Genomic DNA, 12525 nt, shown 5'->3' with positions numbered 1-12525 from the left:
ACTGCAAGTAGAACCCTTCCCTCCTGCTCAATTAAATTTTTTGAGTTTATACGCGCTTTTGGTGGCATGGTGGCGGGTTGAATTACTTCAGCTTTTGAAATGGCAGTCAAAACGCGTTGGGTGATCCGCTCGGTTGCGTGATCCGCTCGCTTACCGATTACGTTATCTTCAACTTATGAATTAGGTAATCCTCATACATCTTCAATGTGGATAGGTAGTGAATCTACTGTGCGGGCGGTGAACCAATCATTCCAATCAGTCCAGCCAAGCGGAGAAAACTGAATGCCAAGATTTCAACACCCACCTAAATTTTTCGAGGTATCGCAGCTTTTGCTGACGACTTTGACCGACCGCTTCTGGACACCAGCAAGACAAAGCAACGTCCGATTATTGCAACGTGATCGCTCGTTTCTATAATTCGATAGACTGCGGTCCGGTCATCGAAGTCAAGATGGATGATATCGAGGTATGTGGTTCCTGAAGCTTCGTAAGCCCCGCGCTCACGACGCTTGGGAAACTGACAACCTTTTTTATCAGGAACGGTTGCGAAGCCATGCTCAGGCCTTCGACGGCCTTCTGTCTTTGATTCCTGCGAAGTACTATTACGGTGAAGATGGCAGTGTACGTGATCCATCATGATTGATCCCGTTCTCTCCAGCCAGGAAAGAAATTCCTGCTTCTTTCTCTCCGTTTTGGCTTGAATGCTCCCCGGCCGTGGTTAACCATAATTCCTCCTCTAGGACCAATGGCAACGGAAGAAACAGACCAAGGAGCAAGCCCGCGAAGCCAAACGTGCGAAATTGGACCCCGAATCTGCCAAAACGGCCAAGGATGTAATGGACGAGAATGCACGGAAGCGTAAACGGAACGAGGAGCAGAATGGGACCGACTCATCCGGGGAAGAAGAGCTGGGCTCTGAACTTCCAAAGGAAGGACTAAAGAGAGGCGATGCCAAATCGAAGAAGCAGAAGCAGGCCACTACAGAGCAGTCGGAGGATACGGCGGCCAAACTGGAGGAAGCCGAAGCGCGCAAGAAGTTAAGAGAGGAGAAGAAGGCACAGAAGAAGGCCGCTCAGAAAGAGAAGAAAAAGGCCAAGGAAGTTGCCAAGAAAGAGAAACAAAGTGAAAATCCCGAGTCGAAGCCGGCGAGCGATAAAGCAGAAGAGCAGAAGCCTTCCAAGGTAGAAGACAGCGATGATGAGATTGAGCAAGAAGGTGCTGTTCCTGAGGAAGGCCTCTCACTCGAATTTAACTCCGAGCCCGCAGAACAGCCATCCTCTCCATCCTCAGCACCCAACTCTCCCGGGTTTGATGCCTCAAATGACCACTCCGGCAGCTCTTCCATATCTTCCATCGCCCCTCCTACTGCTTCCACTGACGCCAACGACGCCTCCCAAAAATCATCATCTGATCCCAAGCCTCTCAAGCCGACCCCGGAAGAGTTGAAACAGCGCTTACAAAAGCGTTTGGACGAGCTGCGTGCCGCCCGGCATGCCGACGGATTCGACGGCAAGCCCGCACGAAACCGCCAGGAGCTGATCGAGGCTCGGCGGCAAAAAGCCGAGCAGCGCAAGGCACACAAGAAACTGCTGCGACAGAAAGCCAGGGAAGAAGAGCAGCGCGCCAAAGACGAGGCCATGGCCAAGCGCTTCTCCCCCGGTGGCTCCGGCTCGCTTCTTGCGTCGCCGCGGTCCCCTGCAGACTCGATCGGCTCGAACGTCAACTACTCATTCGGCCGGGTGGTGTTCGGCGACGGCCAGCAGGCCGACCCCAGTCTGATGAACGTACGGGAACAGCCAAAGCGCCATGGGCCCCAGGACCCCGCCACGGCACTCAAGGCGGCAGAGGCAAAGAAGGCCCGCCTGGCCGAGATGGACGAGGAGAAGCGTGCGGATATCGAACAGAAGGACATGTGGCTGAATGCCAAGAAGCGGGCGCACGGGGAACGCGTCCGTGACGACACCTCGCTCCTCAAGAAGGCGCTGAAGCGGAAGGAGTCCGCGAAGAAGAAGTCCGAGCGGGAATGGAAGGAGCGTCTTGACGCCGTCAAGAAGGGCAAGGACGCGCGTCAGCAGAAGCGCGAGGATAATCTCCGCAAGCGACGCGAGGAGAAGGGCAACAAGGGCAAGAAACCTACCGGCGGCAAGAAGAAGGCCAGACCTGGGTTTGAGGGAAGCTTCAAAGCCAAGGTGGGTGGAAAGAAATGAAGGAAAAGTCATTCGAGGTGATGGACCCGGAGTTGTGTGTATCTATGACAGACAGCCCTGTCAAAAAAGCAAGGGAAAGAAACTGAGTGTGGGATCTGGAGAACTGGTGTTTGGGGTCTTTTGGGAAATGCTTCGTTCATGTTGTGCATGTATGCATAGGCAGCGATTTGTTCGTGCAAATATCAGGGCTTTTTTGTCTTTTCATTTATTTTCCTACATTGGTGGAGCATATATATTTAATGCCTTCAGATGACTACTGCTATTGAGGAAGACTAGAAGACCCCACGCAGCACAGGCTGGACAGATACCATGTTGATACAAATGAAAAGTGAATTGTTTAATTGACTCATTAGCAGAACAGCAGAAGAAATAACAAAGACAGGCCAGGATTCCCTCCGACATCACGACAAAGACAAAAACAGGAACGCCATATTTTGGCGACTCGAAAACTCCTATGAGCCTGAACAGTATATGCGGGATAACGCAGGCGGAGGATCCGTTTATGTACAAGGCGGAGAGGCAAAAGGTGCGACTTCCATAAAGGAGTCAGTACCTTTGCTATCTTCATGGATGGAAACTTTTTTCCGTCACTCTAATTTTGTGATTTCTGATCTCTCGGCAAGGATCGCTAGAGTACAATAGCCAAGCGTAGAAAAGGTCCTCATGAATGAAAAGGAAAAGAAATCGATAGCGCCCTACCGGTAGGGGGCATCGGCTCTAGCGGCTGCGGCAATCTCTGGCTCCCACTTGTCACCGTTAGCCAGAAGCTTCTCCTTGTTGTACAACAACTCTTCTCGGGTCTCAGTGGCGTATTCCGCGTTGGAGGCTGCGCATATCATGTTAGCTACGGGGTTACACTAATCAACCTGTCGGATCAACTTACTCTCAACAATAGCATCAACAGGGCAACTCTCCTGGCAGTAACCACAGTAGATGCACTTGGTCATATCAATGTCATATCTGGTTGTCCGACGGCTTCCGTCCTCACGTTCCTCGGCCTCGATGGTAATGGCCTGAGCGGGGCAAATGGCCTCACAGAGCTTGCAAGCGATGCAACGCTCCTCACCAGTGGGATAGCGGCGCAGAGCATGTTCACCACGGAAACGGGGGGAGATGGGACCCTTCTCGAAGGGGTAGAAGATGGTGTAACTATAATTTAGAAATTGAACTTAGCCCACGACTCCCCGAATTGCTCAAAAATGAACCATGATGTACAGCCAGAATTGTGGAAAACAGGATCTGGGACTGTACGAAGATTGATGATGCGAAGATTGGCCAGAAAAACTTACGGTGGTCTGAAAAACTGCTCCAGCACCACGTACATGCCCCGGAACAATTCAGCCATCAGGAAGTACTTGCTGGCCTTGTCCAGCGAAGACTCGGGATCCTGATCCCATTTTCTCGGCGCAGGTAAACGGAATCCAGGCTGAGGAGGACCCGCTGGTGTAGCAGCTCTGGACACCGAGGAGGAGAAGTTTGCGGTTGAGCCCAAGGGCGAAAGACGGAGAGAAGAAGCCAACAGGTAGGGCGTAGGCCGACGGTAGGCGACCAGCCTCGCAACAGATGTCGAGGAGGCCATTGCGACGGTTGTAGAGAAGCAGAGTAGGGAGGAGAAAAGATGACGAGGAGAGCGAGGGCCCGGTTGAGGGTAGAAAGGGTTCAATGCCAGCAAGATATGAGGTTTCGACTGTCTTTTGGTGGTTTGGAGCAACGGGGGCTTAGGTCATTCCTTTCTGCCGCCCGCTGATTGGCCGCCGGCAGGATTTTGCTTCCCGAGCCGCAAGCGCAAAGCAAAAGAAACCTCCATCTCTGACCTCGAAAGCAAGTGTCAGGTTCCCTGGGTATCTATCAATCCTCCTTGACGCACCGTCTCGTCCATTTCTTTTTCTATATTCTCTTGTTTCAATAATCTATCCCTTAGTCGGGTCTTACTTCGTCAGGCAATTTGCCCTTCCCCCCACTCTTACCACAGTCACCATGTTCCGTTCCGCTGTCGTCCGCTCGTTGAGAGCCTCCGTTCCCCGTGCTGTCAGGACTCCTGTTGCCTTCCAGATCCGTAGCTCTCCTGTTGCTCGTCCTGCTCAATTCGCCCCTCGCTTTGCTTACCAGGGTGTCCGCCTCTACTCCGCCCCCGCTGGTCTGAACAAGGAGGAGGTCGAGGGCCGGATAGTCAACCTGTTGAAGAACTTTGACAAGGTTCGTTCACTGACTTCTTTTCCCTTACTCTAAAGTGATCCGTCGAACGGGACAGCAAAAACATCTCCATGATGGTGTTCGAGTACAGAATTACTGACGCAATTGATGATGTATAGGTCTCCGATGCCAGCAAGGTTCGTTGTCGCCGTTTATGCCCGCTGATGCTATGGGCCGGCTACCCCTTCAATCTTCAAACTTCGAAGGGAGCAAAGATTGATCATATGGACGAAGTCTAACTTGAACAGATCAACGGTTCTTCCCACTTCTCGAATGACCTCGGTCTGGACAGCCTGGATACTGTTGAGGTTGTGATGGCAATCGAGGAGGTATGAGTTACCGGGCGATTTGCGAGAAGACCATTATATTAACGAGTCTATCAACAGGAGTTCAGCATTGAGATCCCCGACAAGGAGGCCGACACCATCCACAGCGGTAAGTACACTCGGACAGCCCTTAGGAGGTCGCTCATCAAAGTTCATCTACTTATTCATTCGAATAGTTGACAAGGCTGTTGAGTACATCCTTGCTCAGCCTGATGGTAAGTTTAACGTTCGAAAATAAGAGATCCTCGAGGTTGACGCTAATGATGATTTAGCCCACTAGAGACGTTAATACTACCATTGGGGAATAGGTTGGAGGGTCCGATAGAAAAGAAAAGGGCTGTGAGCGTGCATCTGCCAGTAATCCCCAGAGTTGGAATCCCCTGGCCATCATGGACGCTGCTTTGTATGCTGATACATGCCGGTGCTTTTTCACCCTTCTATATCGTGTATATCACCTTTGAATGCAAATTTGGCCAATCTACTACTGCTCCGTAGATCAGAAACACATCTGAGAAGATGATTGTTTTCTTTACACATCATTAAGGCGAGAGTACTCTGTTAGCTTCATCTTTCTACCTGTGTCCGTCCCATTCATAGGGTGACGTGTACCCTGTTAGGCTGTGGCATGGTTTCTGTATGGAATATTATGGTATTGCATTCCATGGGGTCAACCGTTCCTTAAGACTGGGACAAATAAATTTCTCTGCCCAAGAATTAATTGGGTTCGCATATCTAATATGACAAGTTAATTTAAATCATGCCAGTTATCTAGTCTATCTATATTGCTGAGGTTCAAGATCGGATGGTAACATGGTGCGGCTTTGATCCGTAACCGGCGAAGCGCTAACAAGCCAGCAGCAGTTAGTGAGAAAGATTAAGGAAATGTTATTTCTGAGACGACCATGATCGTTTAAATCATCATCAGGCACAGGAACTTCAATTCTGTGTTTACTTGAGTATCAACACAGCATATTGATTTTTGTCACCGTGATATACCTCCTAACCATCCTCTGACTCGTCCCTGTGATTCTCTTATCCTCCTCCTCTTGTCTTCCGTGGTCTCTTTGATCTCTCACTCTCCTTGTGCTCTGCGCTCCACCACCCCTGACAATTAATCTCCCACCCAGGAAATCCGTGAGATAATCGCCAAACTCCTCTTCTCGATTTCTCTTCAGTTTCAGTTCTGCTCCAACTCCGATCTAGAAGTATCACCACCTGCTCCCCACGGTCGACCACTCATCATCACCACCTGCTCATCTAGTTCCCCGCTTTCGGTCACCGTCCTATATCTCGACATCCTCATGGCCTCAGCCGGGGGCTTGACTCGCCGGAGAGGTGGCGGTCGAGTCGCTGGCGGAGATGACAACGATGATAGCAGAGTGTCCTCCCCGGTATCTAGAAATGGCTCCGCACTTGACCATCGCGGACCCGAGGCAGCCTCGTTCACAAGCTCTGAGAATGGCCACAAGATCGCGTTCGATCCCCGGGATCTGAGCGAGACCGAAGAGCGAAGCAAGCAGCCCAAATTGACCTTGATGGAAGAAGTGCTGCTACTGGGGTTGAAGGATAAACAGGTCAGTGTTGAATTGAAAACATTGCCACCAGCTCCATGAGCCGCTTGTGCGCATTGACGAGGCAATGCTGACATGCGATTTTGCGCTCTGTTAGGGATACCTTTCTTTCTGGAACGAAAACATTTCCTATGCTCTTCGGGGTTGCATTGTCATCGAGCTGGCTCTCCGCGGTCGCATCAGCATGCAAAAGGACTCTTCCCGGCGACGGTTCCCTCTCGCAGATCGCGTAATCGAAGTCATCGATGATACCTTGACGGGTGAGGTCTTGCTGGACGAGGCATTAAAGATGATGAAGTCGAGCGAGAAGATGAGCGTGAATTCGTGGATTGACCTAATGAGCGGTGCGTGCAAAGACTCTGGCCACTGAAATTCTGACATGTTTACGGAAGAGAAGACGTGCAGCTGATGCCTCCGTCTAGGTGAAACGTGGAACTTGATGAAGATTGGGTATCAACTCAAACAGGTCCGCGAACGTCTTGCCAAGGGTCTCGTCGACAAAGGCATTCTCCGTACCGAAAAACGCAACTTCCTCCTCTTTGACATGGCCACACACCCAGTCGCCGACGGAGGCGCCAAAGATGACCTTCATCGCCGTGTCCGCAACGTTTGTAGCAGTCGCACCGTGATCCTGCCGGCCAACCAATGGCTCCCTGAAGATGCTGAGTTCCGGTATCTTCGAACTGTCACCATGGTTTGCGCGGCCTATGCGGCCAACGTGTTGGAAAATGCACTCGTTACAATGAGCCACGAGGCGAGAGAGAGGGCTTTTGCACAGGTTGATGAGTTGCTGGCAGAATATTCCCAATGGCCGTTCGCTCGGAGACCGGGTGGTTCACAGGCGATTGGTGCCAACCTGGCACAGGCCATCAACGACGAGGTCAATAAAGCTAAAGATCGAGAACTTCAGTTGGAGGTATGTTTTGTCACTCTATTTATGGTGCCACGGAAGCTGATCTGCAAACCTGTATAGATTGTCGCTGCATGTTTGAGCGTGTTTACCAGACTTGATTCCTTACTGTAGCAGTAACTGTCCTGCTATTTTGTTATACCGGTATGCAGGTTTTCAACCGCTATCAATCTAATTTTTCCATTCTTTGCTTCCCTCTTTTCCATTTCACGTCTTCTATCGATTTCTCACAGAACATAGCACGCAGAGAGACTTGTGGATCGATCTCATGCAGTTTTTTTTTTTTTTTCTTTTCAGCACGCCGGTCGAGACCGGACGGAGATGTCCTTCATCTTTGCTTCCTTGAATGCGTTATCCATTGGGTCGTTCGAATCCCAAAAACTCTCCATCTCTTCGGAGCTTCTTGTACCTGTTTTCTTCTTTTCCTATTCGCGTTTCGTTCGGGAAGAGGGAGGGGCTGTCTTGCGGTGGCAGGACAGAGCATCACCATGCACAATATACGAATCTTATGGGCCATGCGCAGTCCATCAATAGCCTCGGTCCGTCTCGACAGGTCGATCGCTGAAGCATCAACGCGCTCCAACACTGAAGACTCAGCAAGCAAATGGAGACAGTTGGGAGTGCGGAACGTCCATTGTCTAGCGGCTTTTGCGTGCTTCATCGCCCTGGGAACCTTTCTCAGGCAAGTTTATGAGGCTTGTGCCAACCACACTACTTTACCTACTTTTACTTCAAAACATGTGTTTATCTTGAGACTACCATTTTCGATTCGAAGTGTTCCGATTATTGTTGAGTGCCAAGTACCCTTCTTGTCCAACTAGTTGTCATAGATTGACGCAAGTTCCATTAGAGTACCTGAAATATGAGGTTAAAACTAAAAGGGCATGCTCGTACGCTCCAATGCAAATTGTGTCCTTACCCTCGTATACTGACCTCAAACAAATGACACCATACTGATTGCTGTGACAGAAACGAAAAATCCATGGCCAGAATATGCAAATAATGGTATACACCATCTATGGGTTAACCCGGAATACCATCACGCCTCCTCGCCTCCCTCCACCCGCGCCCGCAGCGCCCGCAGCTAGCATATCTGCCCCGTTGACTAGATCCGTGATGCTCTCCACCCGACCGCCGACGCTATGTTCCTCGACCAACCTCGCAATGTGCGCGAGCGCCAGCCCGTCCGGCTCTACAGAGATCAACCGGCTCAAGGGGCCTTTCTTCTTCGAGCCGTTACTGGTCTGCGTATCTTCCTCGGACCGCCCGTTCTGAGCCGGCGTGGAGTCGACGGCGGTCAAGACGGCGCCATGTTCCTTGACCACGGCTGGCGAGTGGGCTTGCTGGAACATCTCTTCGCCCGCGCAGTCGACGACGATTTCCACGGGCTCCCACTTGTTCTGCTTGAAGGTTGTGGCCAGGTCCCAGTCGGCCGGCAACGGGAGGGCGGCGACGATGTACTCGTCCACCTGGAAGTGGTCGCGGAGGGATGTCCCCTGTTCTTCGTTGTCGCAGGTTACGCAGATCCAGGGGCGATAGTGCGGGAACAAGGACGGGGACCGCAGCAGTTGAAGCACCTGGATGCCAACCTCGCTGTTGCGGGCGTTTGTGACGAGCACGCGCAGGCTACGCCGGACGTCGTTTGTGTTGGTGGGATCCAGTTTGCCGTAGGTGAAGAGGGCTTGCCATGCGGTGAGGGCGGGTAAGGGGATCGTCGCTGCCTCTGCGGCGCTGATGTTCCTGGGCTTGAATGCGAGCTCGTCTTCCGTTGCGACGACGTAATCGGCTGCGGCGCCGTCCCGGGTGTGACTGATCAGACCGAAGACGACGTCGTCGACTTTGAACTTGGGGCCGGATGGGTGCCAGTGGTCTTCAACCGGGGTGCTGATGATTGTGCCGCAGAGATTGTGGAGGGGAATCTGAGGGATGGATTTTCTCGGGTTGAGCACCTTCGCCAGTCGCAGCTCGTCGTGCGAGAAGGCCGCCGTTTGGACTTTGATGAGATATTGGTTCGGTGACGGCATGGGTGTGGGGAAGTCGGTATCGAAGATCAAGGCTGGCTCAGGGCAATCCACAGCCGTCGCATCGTGGCTGTGGGTGTCGCTCGGGCTGTAGTAAAGGGCCCTCATCGTGCTCGGGATGAACGTTTGTTCATCCATAGTAGCGGAGGCTGGCTTTGCTGGCTTCATGTCTTTAGGTAAAGCTTCCGTTGAGTTCAAAATAACCATTCATTTATTGGATCTCTTGACAGTTTGAAGACGCTTCTTCTAGGTCAATGAGCGTCCGAGCAAGCTTGAGGTGTTGGAGTTCCACAGGGACTTTGCAACACAGGCAGCTCTGGTGTATTCACTTCGGAAAATAAACGCCTCGTGAAGGGAGATGTCTTACAGCAGAAAATTTGACTTTTTTAGCTACCAAAAACAATAATCTGCTGGAAGCGCTGCGGAGCGAGACTGCATCGGACTGTAGACTTCGATGATGCGGATGTCCTCATGTTGACGTAACTGCGCTGATATCAGCAACTCTCTCAGTAATTATCGGAAAATATGACATACCAGAGTGATAAAAGAGCCTGATATTAGCCATGGATCCCGCAGGCAATACGCGGAATGGTTCCTCGTTCTGGTGCACCAATCGCACAATCGCGCAGCTGTTCCTTCTCTACCGCGAGCAACCTATAGTATGGACTGAGAAAGTCGGTCCACGACCTGATATACTTCTTCAGGCTCTTCAAAGACTGTCCATACATTTTCCGGTATTTCCTTGAATGCAGTCCTGAACCGTTCTGGAGAATTCTTTCCTTCCAAGTGTGGGACATCTGTGACCTTACGGATCAGAATGGCCTTCACCCAGGTCGGGTGCCGTCTGTAGATTTCTGCGTAAGCCTCTGGATCCTTCTGCGTAGAGTCACCAATGCAGAGTACTTGTCTCTTCGGAAAAGATCGGTGCAACCTTTCCATGTTGTTCACTTTATACTCCATGGTGTATGTAGTAAAGGATCGAATAAACGAACCGACATCCATCCAGGAAGATTCACGAAGCATCAATGTGCCTGGAGTGAAATAGGTGTAGATGAACTCGCGGAGAAAAGGATACAGATTGTATGGTGACGCTGATAGATAGAACCACATTGGTACTAGTTGTCTTTGTATGTGGAAGTAGAGCTGGGGCGTTCCTCGAATGGGGCGCGCTGACTCGACAAAAGTAGTCCGTAAGATTCCAGTGGGTTCTGAAGTCATTGTATATTTGATAGTGTCATCTATATCGGAAATCAGAAGCCAACCTTCGGGACCAGCGAAGACCGTGTCCATGGACACCTCACCCTCCCAGCCCCGGAGGTACGACCGTATCCTGGTACCATCCGCAAGATGGCGCGAGCACAAATCCACGGTCTGGCTGCTGATACCGTTGCTGTCCGTGGGACCAATTTGACGGAGCTGTATAGAGTCATCTGATAATGGGATCTCGATGACCATCGTATGTGCAGGTGCTGTCTGGTACAAGAATGGCCGCAGTCGACGTGTTATTTTATGACGGGTCTCTCGCTCAGTGCCTATCTCCCCATCGAGACCAATGAGATCCGCTATCGTTGCGACAAACTTGCTGGTATCCTTCCGACTGTCCTTTTCAAACACGCAGGCGACAACTTCGACACGCCATGCCGGACGTCCTTGCCCAAGCGATTTGGGAGTGACACGTTGATAGGCTGTATTATCGAACAGCCACACAGTATGCTGGCGAGCATTTGCTATTTGTAATGAAGCCTGCTTCCAAAGAATAGAGCTGATGAATTTCAGCATCTTGAAATTCCTCCTGGTCTTAGAGCGAGGTTTGTGTTCTTGATTTTGGATGATCAGGGATCTCTCCCCTGCTGTAGCAGAACTCATCGTTGCGGCGCTTTGCTTCGACTCAACTTCCGACAGGTACAGCCAGGACCTCGAGGCAAAAGTTCGTCAAGGAAAATGCAATCCACAAGAGACGGATTATATAGAGAACTCATGACTCACAATAACCACACAGCCTCGTAAGAAACGGAAAGAGTCATCAGGCTTTCTTCGAATTCAGCTGGGGATTTTGTCTTTATATCATTTGGGGACTTAGTCCTCCTGATCTTTGAACACACGCCATCGTATTGAACTTATAGTCACTGGCAATGACTTTTCTGGAAGCACGTGTGGCAATGATCACAATGGTTCCCATGTTTGACTAGTCAGAGGAGCAAGGCGAGATAGCTGAATATCCGTCTGCGGTAACATTCGATTGTCATCGTAGTTCGTGAAGAGCTCTTGGCGTCAGGGGCAACGATGTCAGCCTGGTGATGCTTGTGACCATCCAGTATCAGCGGTCTCTTTCTCCGCGCCTGACCTCGAAGATTGACTCAATCATCGGATCATCGTCGAATCAGAGCATTCAGTGAAAGGCATCAGAAGGCTAGGGCAGAGCGCAAGAGGTAAACACGAAGGCGCGATCATGCTCGTCATCAATAGCCATTTATGTGACCAGAACTGAACCATGGTATTCCTTCAGGAGCTGTTTAGGGCTGTTAATAAAACAAAGAGGAAGAAAATGACATGAGAATAGCTGTGTGAGTGACGCAGCTTCCTCTAAGTTGACTATGGCACACAGGGGCAAGAAAGATGTCCTCGCTCGCCTGAGGGTATTCATCGATGTGGGTCAGTGCGTCTCCCTTTTATCACATTGAAGGACGCCTGATTTGAGGCAACAGATCTACTCTCAAAATGAGTAAGAAATTCTGAAAATCTTGACCCTGTCAAGGTTATTTGATAATGTGCTGCGATGTGGTGGCTGGAAAGAGAAAGAGAAAGATCAACGAACAATAATCAGCTGCAAAGGAGACGAGGGGGAACCTCTGTTCGGCATCAACCCTTGAATTTCCCCCTCGCTAGCCAATTATTACTGCTCCTTTGACATTTCCCACCTCTCTCATCATGGTCTCAGCTCTACCGGATTTAGATGTGCCCTTGCTTCTCTCAGTTTGACCGACAGGTCCAAGGGACCAAGACGCTTCAGGCTTTCTCTTGAAACTCATTCGATCTCACCCTTTGCTTCGGGTTCTAGGAAATCTAAGGCTCAGCTTCACTGATGATGTCGAAACAAGACGAAATTCCCACGAGGATAGTCGCCCTTGCATCATGTCGCTTTTCAAACAGAGACAGGAGGTCCTAATGCCTTTTGGTGACGACATCGTCATCCCTTATATTGATCAAAGCGCCCGAGTCCTATCCGAAGGTCTTTTAAATATGCAGATTCTTAGCCTTATAAATAACTGCTTGCTCGATGCTGATATCCTAGCTGTA

General features: G+C 50.7%; 5 protein-coding genes across 5 annotated transcripts; 2 read left to right on the top strand and 3 right to left on the bottom strand.

Annotated features, from left to right (window-relative positions):
• Positions 1–451: 451 nt before the first annotated feature.
• CDV56_107998 (putative 60S ribosome biogenesis protein Rrp14) lies at positions 452–2207 on the top strand (the record flags this gene model as incomplete). Its single annotated transcript, XM_026761617.1, has 3 exons — positions 452–466; positions 538–621; positions 741–2207. 3 exons carry the CDS (start codon positions 452–454, stop codon positions 2205–2207), a joined length of 1566 nt encoding a protein of 521 aa, XP_026614261.1.
• Positions 2208–2902: 695 nt separating this feature from the next.
• On the bottom strand, positions 2903–3786 carry CDV56_107940 (NuoI/complex I 23 kDa subunit family protein; the record flags this gene model as incomplete). The annotated part of the gene is made up of 3 exons (XM_026761559.1): positions 2903–3033; positions 3091–3356; positions 3497–3786. 3 exons carry the CDS (start codon positions 3784–3786, stop codon positions 2903–2905), a joined length of 687 nt encoding a protein of 228 aa, XP_026614260.1.
• Positions 3787–4184: 398 nt separating this feature from the next.
• Positions 4185–7321, top strand: VPS74 (Vacuolar protein sorting-associated protein 74; the record flags this gene model as incomplete). Its single annotated transcript, XM_026761451.1, has 9 exons — positions 4185–4403; positions 4520–4537; positions 4649–4729; positions 4787–4835; positions 4903–4941; positions 5930–6300; positions 6395–6641; positions 6720–7213; positions 7271–7321. The coding sequence occupies 9 exons, from the start codon at positions 4185–4187 to the stop codon at positions 7319–7321; spliced, it is 1569 nt and encodes a 522-aa protein (XP_026614259.1).
• Positions 7322–8223: 902 nt separating this feature from the next.
• CDV56_107752 (NADP-dependent oxidoreductase) lies at positions 8224–9366 on the bottom strand (the record flags this gene model as incomplete). The annotated part of the gene is made up of 1 exon (XM_026761371.1): positions 8224–9366. The coding sequence occupies one exon, from the start codon at positions 9364–9366 to the stop codon at positions 8224–8226; it is 1143 nt and encodes a 380-aa protein (XP_026614258.1).
• Positions 9367–9882: 516 nt separating this feature from the next.
• On the bottom strand, positions 9883–11094 carry CDV56_107691 (phosphatidate phosphatase App1 family protein; the record flags this gene model as incomplete). The annotated part of the gene is made up of 1 exon (XM_026761310.1): positions 9883–11094. The coding sequence occupies one exon, from the start codon at positions 11092–11094 to the stop codon at positions 9883–9885; it is 1212 nt and encodes a 403-aa protein (XP_026614257.1).
• Positions 11095–12525: the final 1431 nt, after the last annotated feature.

The sequence above is a fragment of the Aspergillus thermomutatus genome (genome assembly GCF_002237265.1).
Source record: "Aspergillus thermomutatus strain HMR AF 39 chromosome Unknown NODE_100, whole genome shotgun sequence".
Classification (NCBI taxonomy): domain Eukaryota; kingdom Fungi; phylum Ascomycota; class Eurotiomycetes; order Eurotiales; family Aspergillaceae; genus Aspergillus; species Aspergillus thermomutatus.
This window is presented reverse-complemented; position numbering and strand designations above follow the sequence as displayed.